Genomic DNA, 15,929 nt, shown 5'->3' with positions numbered 1-15,929 from the left:
GACCTTTTTATGGAGGAGTAAGACCAGAGTTGTGTTTTTCCTTTAAGAGCCAATAAAAGGTATTAGAGAAAAAGAGAAAACATCAAAACTTTACTTCAGGTCTCATTACTCAGTATTTTAATGCAGTTTACACATTGTTGGTGGTTTACTTGGTTTATAATGCACAACAATGTAGATGTAAGCAGATTTATTATAGTTAGTTTATTAATGAATTTGTCAACAACAGTACTCAGACATGGGTTTATATATATATATATATATATACATATATATATATATATAAACTTTTTATTAAATATTCAAATAGTGCTTATAAATGCTAAATGGGGGGACTTGAAGCAAAGTGTTACCACTAAAAGCAGACGGTATAATGTATGGATACCAAACAATGAATGTTTTTAGATTGTAACTGTAGATATTAGAAGCCATATCTGTTGTGCTTGTTCTTCAATGAATCTAATAAATACAGAAATAATGATGCAGTTAAGCAGTTTTTAAATGACTTCTCAGTGTTGGGGATCATGTCAGCTTTTTCACTTAGTCGGTCACTGCAACCTGTATGGATTTTACCTCTCACACAGGTCAGCTCTCGTTTTACTATAGTAGAGGCAGTACAGGTGAGACATTATACTCACCACAAAGCCATGACCAATTATCAGAAAAAGAAAAGAAAAAGAAAAATCTGATGTGCAGCACAAAATGCAACTAAAAGTCATTCACAAAAAAAACATACAAACGGATCATTTATCACTGAGTTTATTTGGAAGATTTATTACATTCATTGCTTTGGTGCAGCAACGGGATTTTGAATGTAAGACGCCGACAACCCAAACACACTGTATGGAAATAATACAAATCAGAGGTGTAACATGGACATTATCTATCAAAAATGAGTAAATATGGGGCAAGTTTTGGTCAGATAGTAATAAAATGATCAAATAATTGTACTAAACTTATAAAGATAACAAAAACAAAAGAGAATCACAAATTACAGAGGTGCATAACAACAACAACAACAACAAAATATGTAAAACAATCAGAACAAGTCAGTGTGTATCAGGTGTAAAGAATATTTCTGCAGTGTCTCCTGGCACATTTTTGTTCTCACAACATAGTGTCATGGTCAGATTGTACAATTTAGATTCTCTTAAAATACCTCAAACCCCCAAAATGTCCCCAAATCCAACTAAGTTTTTATTCCTTTATAAAAGTAAATCCTCTATAAAAGTATAAGGTAAATGAAGTTTCCAGTTTGTGCTGCACCATGACATAAGTAAAGATGTGACACAAGAAGAGCTATGCAAGGCATCTGCATGCAAACCAAGTGTTGCCCTCACTTCACTTGTTCATGGCAGGGTGTGTAAATAAAGTTTCATGGGTGCCAGTCCAGAACAGCAAATGTTGTTTGAGGCCTTGTCTCCTCTGCTTTTCTTGAGCTTTGTTCGTGCTGTACAGCAGCCAGTAACAAGGTTTTATTATTTTGTCAGTACAAAACGTGGAATCAAAAAGAAAGCTTGAAGGCCTCTCTTACAGTCTCTGTGAACGTCTGGAGCCATTTTCTCTCTGCTTTTGGTTTATACATCTTCAACAGGGCGAGGTCACTGCTTATCACTACCAGCAAAACATAATCTCTTTATGACAGCTGGATAAATCTACAAATTTCCCAGCACGTCCTGTAACAAAAAATACAGCCCTAGAGCTTGTGACAGAGTTCCTCAGAAACTGTCCACTTAGATGTTGTTTAATTTCAAAATCCATCACTTTTCATAAGAGACACTTGAATATGAGACAGGCTAAACCAAGAGGTGTCTGTGTTGTGAAATAAGCAAAGCACAGCTGCGTGAGATCAGAAAGGTCAATACTCTAGTTTATGTTTCTGGGGGTTGAACCTCATGTAAGAAACTAACAGTAAACGTTCTTAGAAAAAGAGAATAATTTGCTTATAAAAGACAGAGATGTAATTAAGGCATATACTGGGTAATATTTTACCGCTGTGGTCAAGCAGGAGGCAGCAATAGACTCTTGAGATTATCTGTGCAAACATGAAGTATCCAAATAAAGACTTGAGTGACTTCTGAGAGGTTTTTTTTGAACATCTAAACCTTTCAGGCGGAGTGAACACAGACATAGATGTTATTGTGCTTGTCCCAGTAGTGGAGCTCGTCAGTGAAGCTCCAGGAACAGGCCAGGTCTTTGCTGGTTTTGACCGTGTGGACCATGCAGGCGCCGGGCAACTTCTCAAACAGGAACTCTGCTACACCCACCACCGTGACCCTCTTCTGACTCTGGATCAGCTGCTGGATTTGACTCCTATCCACAGGCTCAGCCGAGGAGCTGTAGGACACCCAGATGTTAAGTTTCTCATCCGATGAAGGGACCTGGAAGCGGCTCTTCCCTGTGGAGCAGTGGTAATCCCTCTTGTTGGCGAACAGGCCTGACGGGGACCTGAATATACGCACGGACCAGCCCACCCAGTCATACTTCTTCTTTAGTTTCTCTATGATAGCATCGGCTAACTGCTGGCTGGTTAGGTTTGACTGGTCTCTCACCAGTCGACGGGAATCCAGCTCGGCCTGCTTGGGGAAGCTGACGATGCAGTCTTCAATCACAACGTTCATTTTTTCCTGGACACGCTTCATCTTCTCACCCCAGTCTTTCAGAAGCGTGTCCTCCTCGTCGTATCCCTTGAGGGCGGCGTGGCCCAACAGTGCAATGAGTCCGATGCAGAAAAGCTTCTTCAGCCTGGCGCAGAAGTCCTCCATCGGCCGGCGACTTTTCTCCTCATAGTTCAGTGTGATCTCCAGCACAGATTCCCCGGAGAAGTTGTCTCCCGTCACAGCGTTGTAGAGGGTGTTAAGGTTTATGTCACCACCTGTCTTGGCAAAATGCTCCAGGAAAAGCTTCTTCTTGACTTCCCTGAACTTGGGTTTGGCGTTAAGAATATCCATGTACTTCCTGAACTGGTTAGTGATGTTCTCCTCCACTGAGAAATACGCAGCATCCGCTCCACTCTTCTTTATCTCGTCATTGATCCGCTGAATCTCCTCTGACATCACCTCCAGACGCTCCCGTACCTTCTGAAACTGCTGCCTCATGAATTCGGCCTCTCTGCTCTCCACGTTGTCCAGAGCCAGTTTAACAATGGGAGCAGCGATGGAGAAAACAGGGAAGAGGTCACCAGCGATACTGGCCACTACCTCAGCTCCCTGTTCAAACACTTCCATCACAGTCTCCACCATATCCTTCTTCTCTGCCACAAGCCTCTGCAGCTGGTTTTCCATGTTTGCTTAGACTGATTCTAATAAGAAAAAGAAACAGTTAGAAACAGTCAACATTCATCCTGCTGTGATCTTCATCACAATTTGAGCTAAATAACAGAAGAAAAATGAGGCACTTTAGTTTCACTTTAGAGACAGAAACCAAATGCAGTGTTTTGTAGATTTACTCACACTTCTGCTGCAGTGTTGTTGGACTGTGGCCTGCTCTCTTGCTCCTCTTACCACGCAGCAAAAACTGATAAGGACAGAGAGAAACAGCCAAGTGAGCTTCAGTGCTGGCTGCTGGTCACACCCAGAAAGCAATGAGTCAACAATGCAAATGGAATTCAGCAGTGACGACACACCAGTGTGGGTTGACATGTTTGTATGTTACCTGTGTGAAATACACAGTTCAAATAACTAATAAACCTCCCTTTAAATATGAATATCAAGGTACACTGACATTTTGGATTTAGTAGCTATTATCTCAAACAAATGATGCACCATTTCTCATCGTACAATATAACTTGCTAGAATATCAAGACAACATGGGGGAGGCTCCAAACCACACCTAGCTCATTATACAGGGAAATAATATACAGCTAAAGATTATATTATATTATATATCATATTATATAGTCTGTGTTATTCTCAAGGTCAATAGGAAAACTTTTATGCCCAATACCACTCTCATATCTATCCCTTAAATATGAATATCAAGCAGCCAGTTAGCTTAGCATACTGAAAACATGGAAAAACAGATAGCCTGGCTCTATCCAATGGTAGCAAAATCTGCCTCCCAGCCCCTCTAACATTCACTAAAACACAATATATCTTGCTTGTGATTTTACTTCCCACTTCCCAGACTGTCTGGTTCTTTAAACAAATAAGATAAAGTGAGCTTCTCTGGTTTATCTTGGGACAGAGTCAGCGTAGCTCTTTCTTCCTGTTTCCAGCCTTTAAGCTAAGCTAAGCTAAGCTAAGTTAACAAGCTGCAGGCTGGAGCTTCATATATAACAGACAGAGGTGACATTGGTATTGCCCTTTTCAGCTAACTCTCAGACAGGAAATGCATGTCTAACTAGTCCTTTACCCAAATGAGATGTCCTTTAAGTGCTGTGGGTGAAGTCATAACAGCTACTGAGCACAACATGTCAAATGAACAAATCCATTTCCATGACAAGTGAGCAAACGCCATCTGCTGATGAAGACAGATTGAAAGTGAAGACCTTGAGTTGGGGTTGTTAATATAAAACAGTATTGTTGTTATTCTGTCTGTAAATGCATGTGTTTCATTTTCACATGGAAAGTCAATTATTTCTGTAAAGTGTAGTTACACTGTACACAAAAGGTTAAAGAGTTTATTTAATGATGCTTCCTGTCTTGCACTTCCTCACCTTAAAAACAAGAAGTCCACTTGGACTTGGAAAATCTTAATCTAATACAAACAACTCCTCCCAAAGGCCAGGAACAGAGAAATAGCTGAGAGTAGGAGCAGATGATTTCATGGGCATGTTCAGACATGTCCTGATGTAAAACTGCAAATGTGTAATTTTGGGTGGAAAACACATTTTGGTCCAAAGTGAAGGTGCAAATATTCACTGACTTCACAAACTCAGTCCCACACTCATAGTTTATGTTGCATCCCTTGGTAACGAACCTGTGGTCACATGTTTTAATTAGAGTTGTGGCCTTAATGTTCACTTTTTAAACATGGTCTGGAGGAGAAGCAGCAGTGATCTCTCTCCCTCAGCCAGCCTAGTCAATATTGAGGCAGCAGGCGTGGGAAGTGATTAAGTGAAAGAGGTTAAACTTGCTGGGCAAGGGTGCGTTTTCCAGTAGAACTCAGCAAGTAACCACGGCAACAAGACAATGGAAAATAATCTGTCAGCTTGTTCGTCTGTCTCTGCTGAGGTCTGCTCCGGCCCTGGGGGGGGGTTACAGTATCTAGCCAGACTACGGAAGATTGCAGTGAGAATATATAGCACCCATTTCTGAGTCTGATGCATTGCACACCTCCACAGGCGTCCACCGACAAGATGAATCTCTAGACTGTGATTAAATTCCAACATGGATATACAGACCAGACCAAACATGTATACTGTATTATGTCTCAAAATTAAAGGAATAGTTTGACATTTTGGGAAATGTGCTTCCACACTTTCTACACTTACATACATATCACTTTTATGCCTGTACAGTGAATACACACTACAGCCAGTGGCCAGTTAGCTTAGCAGTTAGCCTAGCTCTGTCCAAAGGTAACAAAACCTGCCGGCAATCCTTCTAAAGCTCAGTATTTAACATATTTTATCTAGTTTTTTTAATCTGTGCAAAAACCAACAAGTAAAAACAATCATTGTTTGACTGGGGACATATTTTTCAGTTTTGTCCTGATTAAACAAACAAGATCCAACATGTTAAACAGTGAGCTTTATCTTTGCCAAGCTAACAGTTTCCCCCTGTTTCCAGTCTTTATGCTAAACTAAGCTAATCAGCCGCTGGCTGTAGCTTCACATTTAGCGACTCTCAGCAAAAAAGCAGAGAAAGCATGCTACCCATAATGTTGAACTATTCCTTTAAATGAGCATTCTTTGAATATCAACCACAAAGGTCTAAAACTGCCATAATTGTGAAATAAAATGTGTAATATTTGCATAATTCCCCAGTAATATTTGAGAACAAAAACAACAAAGTACAGGAAATTCCAGCAGGATGTTGGAGCATTTACAGTTACTGGCTCTTATTTGATTTGACCGAGCTAAAACTGTGATTCCTGTTTTCCACTGATCTTCTCACTCCATTTCTCTCTCTCACTGTCCCAGGGGTTGTGTAACTGCAGTCTGAGTGCATGTAAAGCGCCTTTGCACAGTCACTTCAAACATAAAAGTGCTTAAAGAAATCACATTTTCAGAGGCAAACAGTTGCTGAAGCTCATGTAACAGAGGTATGAATATCAGACTGTTGACAAGCACAGCAGGTCAGCTCTTCACTCAAAATGCCACTATATTCAGTAATACACAGCGGGTGGAAAGTAACTACATGCATTTACCAAACAACTGTATTTTGAGGCACTTTACAGGAGTATTCTCATTTTATGCAACTTTCAACAGCTTTAGTTAGGTGGCACATTACAGATGGAGATTTTACATTAAAATATGTATGTTAATCCATGATAAAGATTAAAATAGTGATTCACAACCATTTGGCTTGTGACCCTTTACAATCAAGCAATGTGTTGTTGGACTCCTTGATCTGAAACATCTTCTAGCTGTTAGCAGTCACACAAAAAACAGATGTCTCCTCTAAACTTCTCCGATTGGTTCATTTAAATCATTTCTCAAGGAGATTATCAAGTAGCCCATTTCATTAAAGAAAGGTAAAGATTATAGAAAACTTAAAAAAGTGAAAAAAAAAACTAACAAAAATACAAACTGAAGAATACAAATTGTGTATCAAAACTTTTTTCTTTAGCTATGATGAGTAGTTAAAGTGGCTCCACCTCAACCATCTGCAGTAAACTGCTGCACAGTGATGCATCAATTAACAATGATGGATTATACTGTATAATAGTATATCAGTCAGAGCTAGGGCATATTTTAGCAGTACTTTTTATACTTTAAATAGCTTCTTTTTGCTGGTGCTTTCTGTGTACGTTAGGACTTAGTTTTGTAGTATTTTAACACTGTGGTTTTGGTGCTTTTACTTAAGAAAATGATCTGAATGCTTCTTCCACCTTTGGTTATATACCGGTTTATGAAATGTACTGATTTCAAACATGCTGGAAACACTTTCCATTCTGGCAATTTTATATAGACAACCTCATTTTACAGCCTTTGTGATTATTACCAAAACAAGCTGAGGTAAAACACACAGGTAAACCTTCATACAGCACAAAGTTCACGCGCCAGAGCTTCCTCCCTCCGGCAGCTGACCACTCAGTCCGGCCACTGGGAGAGAAAAACCAAACGCTCTGTTAATGCGGCCTCTTAATGGAAAACGTATTGATCCGTCCGTGTACAGGGGCTCTAATTGTATGATCTTACAGCCGAAGGACAGAGGGCCAAACAAACATCGCAGATTAACACCGCAGATTAGTTTTGTTGTTGTTGTTACAACGCAACTCAAGCGGATCACGCCTTTAAAAAGTTTGACACTTCCTGGAAGAAGCGCAGCGGCCACCGACGCCCATGAGAAGCAGAAACTTCTGCGCTTTAAACTGCTATTACGTTTTTGCAGATTCATCTAATCACCCACTTTACTTTATGAAATGAAGCTGCGTGGGTAAAATATGTGACACCTCTGACATTATTAACAGCAACACGATGCGTCAGGGTGGTAAAACACCCGATTACGTAACGACAGAGTGGAATGAAGTGGATGGCGCTGAATCGATCTTTTCCTATTAAAAGTCTCCTGTCACTGCCACGCGCTTAACCTCAATGTTTCTGCCCATTATGAGACGTTTTGATCAGAAATGGACTCACCTTAAAGAGTTTGCGGAAGAAGTACACTAACTTCAAGACTGTTTGTCTTCCTATTGGTCATGTGGTTCTCATGTTACAGGGCAGAGCCACACCCAGCCACACAGAAGTAAGAAAAAAAGAAAGAAGTTGTGGGCTTTATAGGTTGTTGGTGTGGCGATATTATTACAGAGCCACCTCCACCCATTTGATAAACAATGACAGGCTATTAAAGCGCTATTATGCTGCAGAAGATTACTATATTCATTAAAGTTGAAATACAGTCAGCAGACCTTTATGCTTCATGCTTTGTCATGATTTGCAACAGCAGTAATGTTTTTTTTTTAATCTCAAAACGTGCAGTAATGATGACCAACCATGACAAAAAAACATTCGTATTTTTTTGTTTATTACAAATCAAAGTAAAATATACATAAGTGTCTCCATAAAGATTGTGGACTAAAGATTTTTTAAGTTTTCCCCGCAGCTCTATATTGCACCAAAAGCAGCAAAACTATTGGATATTGGATTTTCTTTTTTAAATACACATTTTTCTCTATGACTGATGGATGATCTGATACATCCAGAGATATTACAGGGATTAAAGGAAAAGGAGGAGGGTACCTAAAATATATGGCAAATCGTCATATCGCCCAACCCCAGTAATATCCAATGGGAAGAGAATCATCACATGTTTCACACACTAAGTCGAAGCTGGCACGGAGATTTATGGCTCTGAAATGTCTACAACACCCTGAAGCTACTGTATCATCAAACACAGAAAAAAAAAAAAGAAAATATATATATATATACATATATATATATATATGTGTGTGTGTGTGTGTATGTATAGGTATGTATAAGAATAAAGATCATTACAAGACAACAAATCACATACCAGAATGCAGACAGAGCAGATTATGCATCAACACAGACAATCTTTATGAATCATTCTCTATATTTCCAGGTCTCTGCTAAAGACATTCATGAATTTATCTGTAGCTTCTTTTATATGCAGCTGCAGTTTGTGTTTGTCTGTGAGCCTATTCAGGGTGGATACACAGGTAGGCTCTCTTGTGTTTTCCATAGTAGTAACTATCCTCATGGAAGTTGTTGGTCTCCACCACCTCCTTGTAAGTGCTGACAGCGTGGACCAGGCAGCTGGGGAAGCTCTTGTTCAAAGACAGAGCCACCTCCATCATGTTTCCCTTCAGCTTCTGTCCCTCGATCTGCTCCTGGATCTGACTCTTGTTAATGGGTTTCGGGTCGACACAGAAAGAGACTACCACTTTGATCTTGTTCTTGGTCAAAATGTCAAACCAGTTGGCTCCCCCACTTCCGTGGTACTTCTTTCCTGCCAGCCAGTTGAAAAAGAAAATGCGCTCCCTGTCGCCGAAGGCCCTGATGGACCAGTTGACCCAGTCGTATTTTTTAACTAGTGAATCCAGAAGGGATTTGGTAAAGTCACGATCGACAGCTCCGGGGTTCTCCTGAAGCTTGTGCTCCATGTCCATCTTGGCCTGCTCTGCAAAGTTCTCTGTACAGTCGTCTACGGCTGCTTTCATTCGTTTCTCCACATCCTCCATCCGTCCCTGCCACTTCTTCACCATCTCCTCGCCAACTGCTCCTTCCTTGAGGGCAGCGTGGCCCTTGAGGGCAGCGTGGCCCATGACGGCGATAATGCCCACCACAAAAAGCTTCTTCAGTCGGGCACAGAAATCCTCAACTGCCCGTCTGCTTCTCTGCTCTGTGGCGACTACTGTTTCCAGCATTGGGTCTCCTGAGGTGTTCTCCCCAGTGACGGCGTTGTAGAGGGCGTCCAGGTTCAAGTCGCTGTCTGTGTTCTCGTAATGGCTGAGGAACTTCTCCATCTTCTTCTCCCTGAACTTTGGCTTGGCGTTGACAAAGTCCTGGAACTTTTCATACTGGCTGAGCATCTGCGCCTCTCGATCGAAGTTCTGCTTGTTCATGGACGTCCTCTGCAGCTCCAGGGCGATTTTATCGATCTCGTCTTGGATTCCCTCAAGTTTCTGGTTGACAAGTTCGAACTGTTGAGTCAGGTAGCGAGCCTCTTTGCCCTCCGGGTTGCTGAGCAGCTCGGATGAAGCCATGAACACGGCCTCCAGAATGGGGTGAAGCTGGCCCACGGTGGCAGCGAGCACCTCGGAGGCTTGCCCCATGATCTCCACACCTTTCTCAATCTTGTCCCTGTTCTGCACGAGCCAATCTGCCACACTGTTCATCTTTGTATTATGTGTTTCACACTAACTAAGCTTATATGTTTTCCACAGCCAGAGACTTTGCTGGTGCCTGAAAGAAGAAGAAACACGACACCCTTGTAAAGCTCATTACAGTGTGATTTTATGGCATTTCAGAAAAAGATATGGTTCTCCTTTTTTTTTCTTTTTTTAGTTAGATTTGGCAATGCAAGTGTAATCAGGTGACGTGATGTCATTTTTTTTTCCTCACAGGACATTTTCCAACAAACAACGATCCTACAATAAAGCAAACATCAGGTCATGTCCGCACATGTAGGCATCCAGTTTCATGCCACACCCTCAGAGCCTCAGTTAATGACAGGGACTCGTTTTTTAAGTCTTGGTGGCATTGACACATTTCTAAAATAAAAAAAATTAAAAAAAACTCATGAGTATACACGAGGCACACACGGATGGCAATACTGAACAAATATCAAACATGGTTATGTGTGCTCATGAATTATGACGTGACGTATTGTGCAACGTTGCAGTACTGGCCCTTTGGGATGTCCTTTTTTTTTTATTACTTCTCTAACAATAGCCAAGACCCAAAGCAGACACAGATGTTCACAACATGGGAAAAGGGGGCTTTACTTTGGTAATGATAGTATGATTTTCAATGTAAAATACTCCGGAGAGATGACTTAACTCATGTTTCCCTCCCTGGAGCCCATATCCAGCTCAGAAAAAGGCACACCCAGGGCTGAAGAAAACCCCCACCACTGCACTTGTTCAATAATGCAATCACACTCATTACAGCCTCAACACAATTGAAAGCAAAAAAATACACACATTTCCTGTTTCCTGAGGGTTTGGTATGAAAAAAAAAGACAGATACAGGTTGAAGTGTTTAACCACAGAACATAGGTTCATCATTGATTTCTGCAGTGATGAGATCAGTGGTGTCATTTTACAGCCTTTCCTATCACTGCACTAATTAGATTTACTTCATTCAGTCACATGCCATCAGTGTTTTTATGTAGATCATTTCTCCACGTTTCTATGTGAACCAGCTGATGAAAATAACAAAAAAAAGTGCACCATTTAAAATTTGAATTTGTAATTACATAATCGACTGAAATTCCATTCTAATAAAGGAAAAAAGTAACATTGAAAGAAAAATACTTACTGAGTAATGCTCTTGATTTGTGCTTGGAAATGTCTTCCCTTGTAAAACCAAGAAAAAGTTTCTCTTCTTGTTACATTAAAAGTGAAATTTGTTTTTGAGAGAGGAAATAAAGGCGAGTCTCTCACAGCACTTGATCAAACACTGGACTCCCCTTTCAGTGTGATATGCTTTGCTACAGAGCTACAGAGCTTTAATAGAGACCACATACGTAAGACTTCTACAAGACCACATCCCCCAAAGGGCTCATCTCCACCTCTGGCATTTCACTTGAATTCAGGCCATTTTTCAACCGCAGGGACATGAAACTCTGAAGGAAATGGAAGAAATAGTTCCTCAAAGCTTCTAATAAAGGTCAGCTTCAATAATTGTCAACAGACAGAACTATATACTCAGTTTTTCTTTCTTTCTTTCTTTCTTTCTTTCTTTCTTTCTTTCTTTCTTTCTTTCTTTCTTTCTTTCTTTCTTTCTTTCTTTCTTTCTTTCTTTCTTTCTCCATTTTATAGAAAACTAAAAATGGCAATAAAGTGGTGAGGTAGATGGTGAGGATGCTGAATTAAGAATTAAAGCAAAAGAAGAACTCACCTTTCTAGTTAAATATCCAGTGGGCTATAGTCCAGTTATCCAGTAGTCCAGCTGTGCCTGTGAGCGCCAGCCTCTTTGGGATGTATATATAGAGACACTCTCTCTCTCCCTCTCTCTCTCTCTCTCTCCCTCTCTCCCAGTATCTCTCTCTCTCTCTCTCTCTCTCTCTCTCTCTCTCTCTCTTTCTCTCGTCACTCCCCCTTTGGAACTCCTCCATCCCGTTCCAGCATTCCTCAGAATCCCACTCCGAGGGATCAGGGGCCGGCACTGACACAGATAACATCCTGTAAACACTCCCCATGCAGGGACATCATGCACCCTGGGAATATTTTTTTTTAAAAGCCTGGTTTCTGTGTAAGTGTAAGTGTGTGTATGTGTGTGTGTGTCTGTGTGTCCATGTTTGATAAAGAGAGACAGACAGACAAAGACAGAGAGCACAAGAATGAAAAAGAGACCAGTCACAGTGGGGCTCAGCAAAGTCGCCCATCAGGACAAAACCCCTCTTGTTGTGGCTTGAACGAGGTTTCCATGGACACTGCGCTGGTTCCTCCAACTTGTGTGAGACTGTGCACGCTCAGAAGCAGAGTTCAGTTTGCTGTGTTTGCAGCAAGTTGCAATTCACAGCCACAAATAACAAAAACAAAACAGGATTGTACAAGACTAGTTTTCTGAAAAACACTTCTTGAGATGTTTTCACGAACGTTGACCTACTTGACTCTGAATCTGACAATTAGTGATGGACAGCGATTGGTCGCTGGATTCAAGCATTGCAAAGAGGGATGACATTCACCCTGCAGGGGCAGCACTTCCAGAATCAGTCCGTCACAGCGGCGAACAGTGAAAGACACTCTGTGTTTCTGGGTGCACACCATGACAGCAGCTCACTCATGGCCTTTGTGCTTTATATAAAGCTGGCTGTGACACACGCAGCCTGATGTCACTGTCAGCTCTGCCCTCTAATGGATCACAGATAGGCGGGAACAGGAAGAGGAGGGAAGGATGTCTGCAGTAAATTGATGCTGGTCAGCCGGGGCGGAGGAGGGTTAGGAGAGCGTGTCCGCCACAGCCTTGTTCCTCTGTCAGATCTCACACTTGCTTTCCTTGTTGCCATCAGAAAGCGGCGACTACAGCTTTCGCAGGGACTGGACAGTATGTGGTGTGATGGGTGGCACAGACTGATGCTGGCACACACACTGTGGAGGCCCGAGCTGGAGGCTCATGGGTGTTGTGCTGTGTGTTTGTTTTCCAGACAAAACCTTCTAAAGAGCTGAATTTCTTTTTATGTGGTCAAAGAACGTGCTCTGCAAAACCAACAGCAGCGTCCCAACATTTGGAGCTTGTAACTGAGCAAACAACGTGACCTATTACTGTAAAGAAGCTCTGGCTGCAACATCAATGGAAAATGTTGGATTTGTAGAAACGTTTTATCTTTGTTGTTTGTGGTTTCGGGCTCATCAGGTGGGACATGGGTGAAATATTTGAGATAATGATAGCCAGCTGAGGGACGAGGGGCAGAGAGCTGTGTGTGCATGTAGGTGCTGTTTTGTCTGGCCTTACTTTACATGTCACACAAGCTGACTACAGGGAATCTGTCATGGGTTTGTACAGTGAGGAGTGTCTGGAAAGTGGACACTAATATTTCCAGTGTAAGGATCCTATCCAATTATATCAATATCTAACTTCTATAGATTATAAACGATGAAAATAAACTTTTCAATTACTCGTTTCATATGTAAAGTTCATGGCTTTTTTCTCTGATGACAATAAACCCAAGAACAAAATCCACTCACAGAGGTTGTGTTCTCTTTGTTGTTTGTGTCAAGGAGCTGAAAGGATGATTGACTTCCTTGTCCGAGGAAGCTATTGACCACGTTTTATCTTTTTGACCTTGGCCAGTGACGAGTGTTTCCTCCTGACCACAAGATGTCTCCTCAGCTCACAGGAAAAGCCCCCAGCGGCTGGGGTGGTGTTTAAGAGCATCAGTAGCACCAGAGAGAGGTGGAGGCACATGATCATACAGAACTTCACAGAGAAGGATAAAGAGGATAAGCCTGAAATACAAGAATTCATTGTGGCTGAGCTTTAAACAGAGCTGTGTAAAATGTCAGTGATCTGCTTAAACCAGGAAACAGAGCCGACTTATTGTAGCCTACTCACTTGGTTTTGTGAACTGTTTCTGTCATGTTCTTTATATCCACACCGCACTATTACATCTGTGTATGTAAGGATTGCTTTATAAATAGAAAGCAGTTTGTGGGAAAGGTGGGATTTAGTACCCGTCATGCTGGATTGGCCAACTCCCATGGGAAAATAAATGTGGGCGGGACTGACAGGTGCTTCGAATGCACCCGTTTGATTAGCAGGAAAGGATCTTTTCACAAGAGCCTGGTGCGACTGAAACAGAGATCTCCTGATGAAGACGTGCTGAGTGTGACATTGTTTAGTAAACTACTGAGATAACATCTGCTCAGTGTGTAGTTTTTAAATCTCAAAGCCAGCTGGCTGAAATAAGCAAGCCTCCAAAATCAGCATGTCCACATAATAGTCCACATTTGACCTGTTCGGTTGCTATTTCAGTTGCTGAAATGAGCTCAGGAGGGTGGTGTGAATTGTCAGATAGTGTGAACTGCTTTATTAGATGCCTGTAGCGTTATTATTATTTATTTTTTGATTATATATATTATATATATATATATATATATATATATATATTATAGTTGGCCATTAGGTAGGTCATTCGTTAATACTGTTGACCTTGAGACTGAGACCTGTATTTGGTTTGCTAATGCTAATGTCAGCATGCTGACATGTGACAATGCTAACATGCTGATATTGAGCTGGAATAATGCTCACCATGTTTAGCCACTCTGCTGAAATGGCTAGACACACACACACACACACACACACACATGTCACAATGACACTGAATTTTCAGCTTCTTCTTTGTCTCTAAATTTGTCCCTCATGAAGTTCTGGTTAAGCAATGACACATCCCAGAAAGTCAGTGGGTTTTCACAGGAATGCCTCTGGTTTTGTTTTGAAGGTGGTGTTTTCATTCTGAGCAACACTGGGTTTCCCCCCTCCCCCTTCCAGATGTTTCCAGGTCACAGAGAGCCGGGCATTTGGTGACGGACCAAAGCATCACTTGGTCTGAGGGAGTCAAGAGGGAGCAGGGACAGAGGGAAAGTGCTTCCTCAGTTAGTTTCAAGGGCAATCTTATGGAAAATAAAAGTGACAGAGCTGCTATCAGCCCCTTTTTGCAGATTGTTCACTGCTTATCTTGTGCTGTAACCTGAGCTGTGGGTATAAAGTCCTTGTCTTTTTTTTTTTTTTTGGAGACGTAACTTGGTTTTTACCAGAACTCGGCTTGGTGACGATAAAGGAGGCACTTTTAAAGGAAGATAAATGAAAGTATTTACAAGTTATTCCCCAAAAAATCTTTTCAGACCGACACTGTTTTACTGTAATTACCATTTCAACAGACATCATTGTTAAACTTACAGCATCGTGAGCCAGCTTTTTCTCACTTATCTCTCCCTATCCCTCTTTTATTGAGTTGCTGTGAACAGTTTGCTAATGATCCGTAACACAACTGAACTTTGACCAGTCTGAGTCACGCACCAGCGATCTGTATGCATGACAGCGACTTCCGGCAGAGAAAAGGCCGACAGTCCTCCTCAATGCAAACCCATCTGTCACTCATGGAGATCAATACAAACTCGAGTTGGATCTGAGGAAACAGATAAAGGTTCAGAGGCTGGGAGAAGGCGGCTTATTGATTGCAGGCAAATTCACCCCTGAATCCATCTTTGCCCTTACACAAGTGAGTCAAACCACCTCCAAGCTCCATGTAAATTGGAAATCTAATCACTCATGCTGGCAGGCTTTGTTTAATCATATTGTTGTATTTCTGATTTAACGAAAGCCTCCAAAAGAAAAGGCTTGTATCTTGTAATTTTATCTGAGACAACACATAGATATTACAAAAGTTATACAACTTTATATAAATCAGCTTAATGAAAGATAATTTTTAGACTAGTTTATTTCCAGGATAAAACTGGTTGGTTTACAGTTTGTGGCCTCACTCCATTTTGTCTTTCCTGCACAGGAAGCCACTTTCTCACAGCCAAACATCAGTTAACAACAGTTATCTACAGAGATATCACAGCTCTGACTTCAGCAATAAATGGTACGCAGTAATGATAGGTAGTCACAAGAAAACACATTCATGAGTCTTTTG

At 41.3% G+C, this 15,929-nt stretch overlaps 1 protein-coding gene across 8 annotated transcripts; it reads right to left on the bottom strand.

Moving 5' to 3' along the window:
- Window positions 1-740: 740 nt before the first annotated feature.
- Window positions 741-11,836, bottom strand: LOC130172208 (protein rapunzel-like). 8 transcript variants are annotated; one of them, XM_056380730.1, is made up of 4 exons: window positions 4,918-7,706; window positions 4,351-4,458; window positions 3,450-3,513; window positions 741-3,298 (listed from the first exon to the last, which is right to left on the bottom strand). In XM_056380730.1, exon 4 carries the CDS (start codon window positions 3,279-3,281, stop codon window positions 2,106-2,108), a length of 1,176 nt encoding a protein of 391 aa, XP_056236705.1. In that variant the 5' UTR covers window positions 3,282-3,298; window positions 3,450-3,513; window positions 4,351-4,458; window positions 4,918-7,706; the 3' UTR covers window positions 741-2,105. The 8 variants fall into 8 exon arrangements, with proteins under 8 accessions (XP_056236705.1, XP_056236706.1, XP_056236704.1 ...); XM_056380731.1 differs by having other exon boundaries at window positions 4,351-4,455; XM_056380729.1 differs by lacking the exons at window positions 4,351-4,458; window positions 4,918-7,706 and adding an exon at window positions 11,690-11,836.
- Between the last annotated feature and the right edge of the window lie 4,093 nt (window positions 11,837-15,929).

This window comes from Seriola aureovittata, chromosome 7 (assembly GCF_021018895.1).
Source record: "Seriola aureovittata isolate HTS-2021-v1 ecotype China chromosome 7, ASM2101889v1, whole genome shotgun sequence".
Lineage (NCBI taxonomy): Eukaryota > Metazoa > Chordata > Actinopteri > Carangiformes > Carangidae > Seriola > Seriola aureovittata.
The sequence above is the reverse complement of the archived record's forward strand: the minus strand, read 5'-3'. Positions and strand labels throughout refer to the sequence as shown.

What these genes read in the sequence shown, in the direction of transcription:
- LOC130172208 (XM_056380725.1), bottom strand. Translation starts at nt 9,963, where the DNA reads ATGAACAGTGTGGCAGATTGGCTCGTGCAGAACAGGGACAAGATTGAG.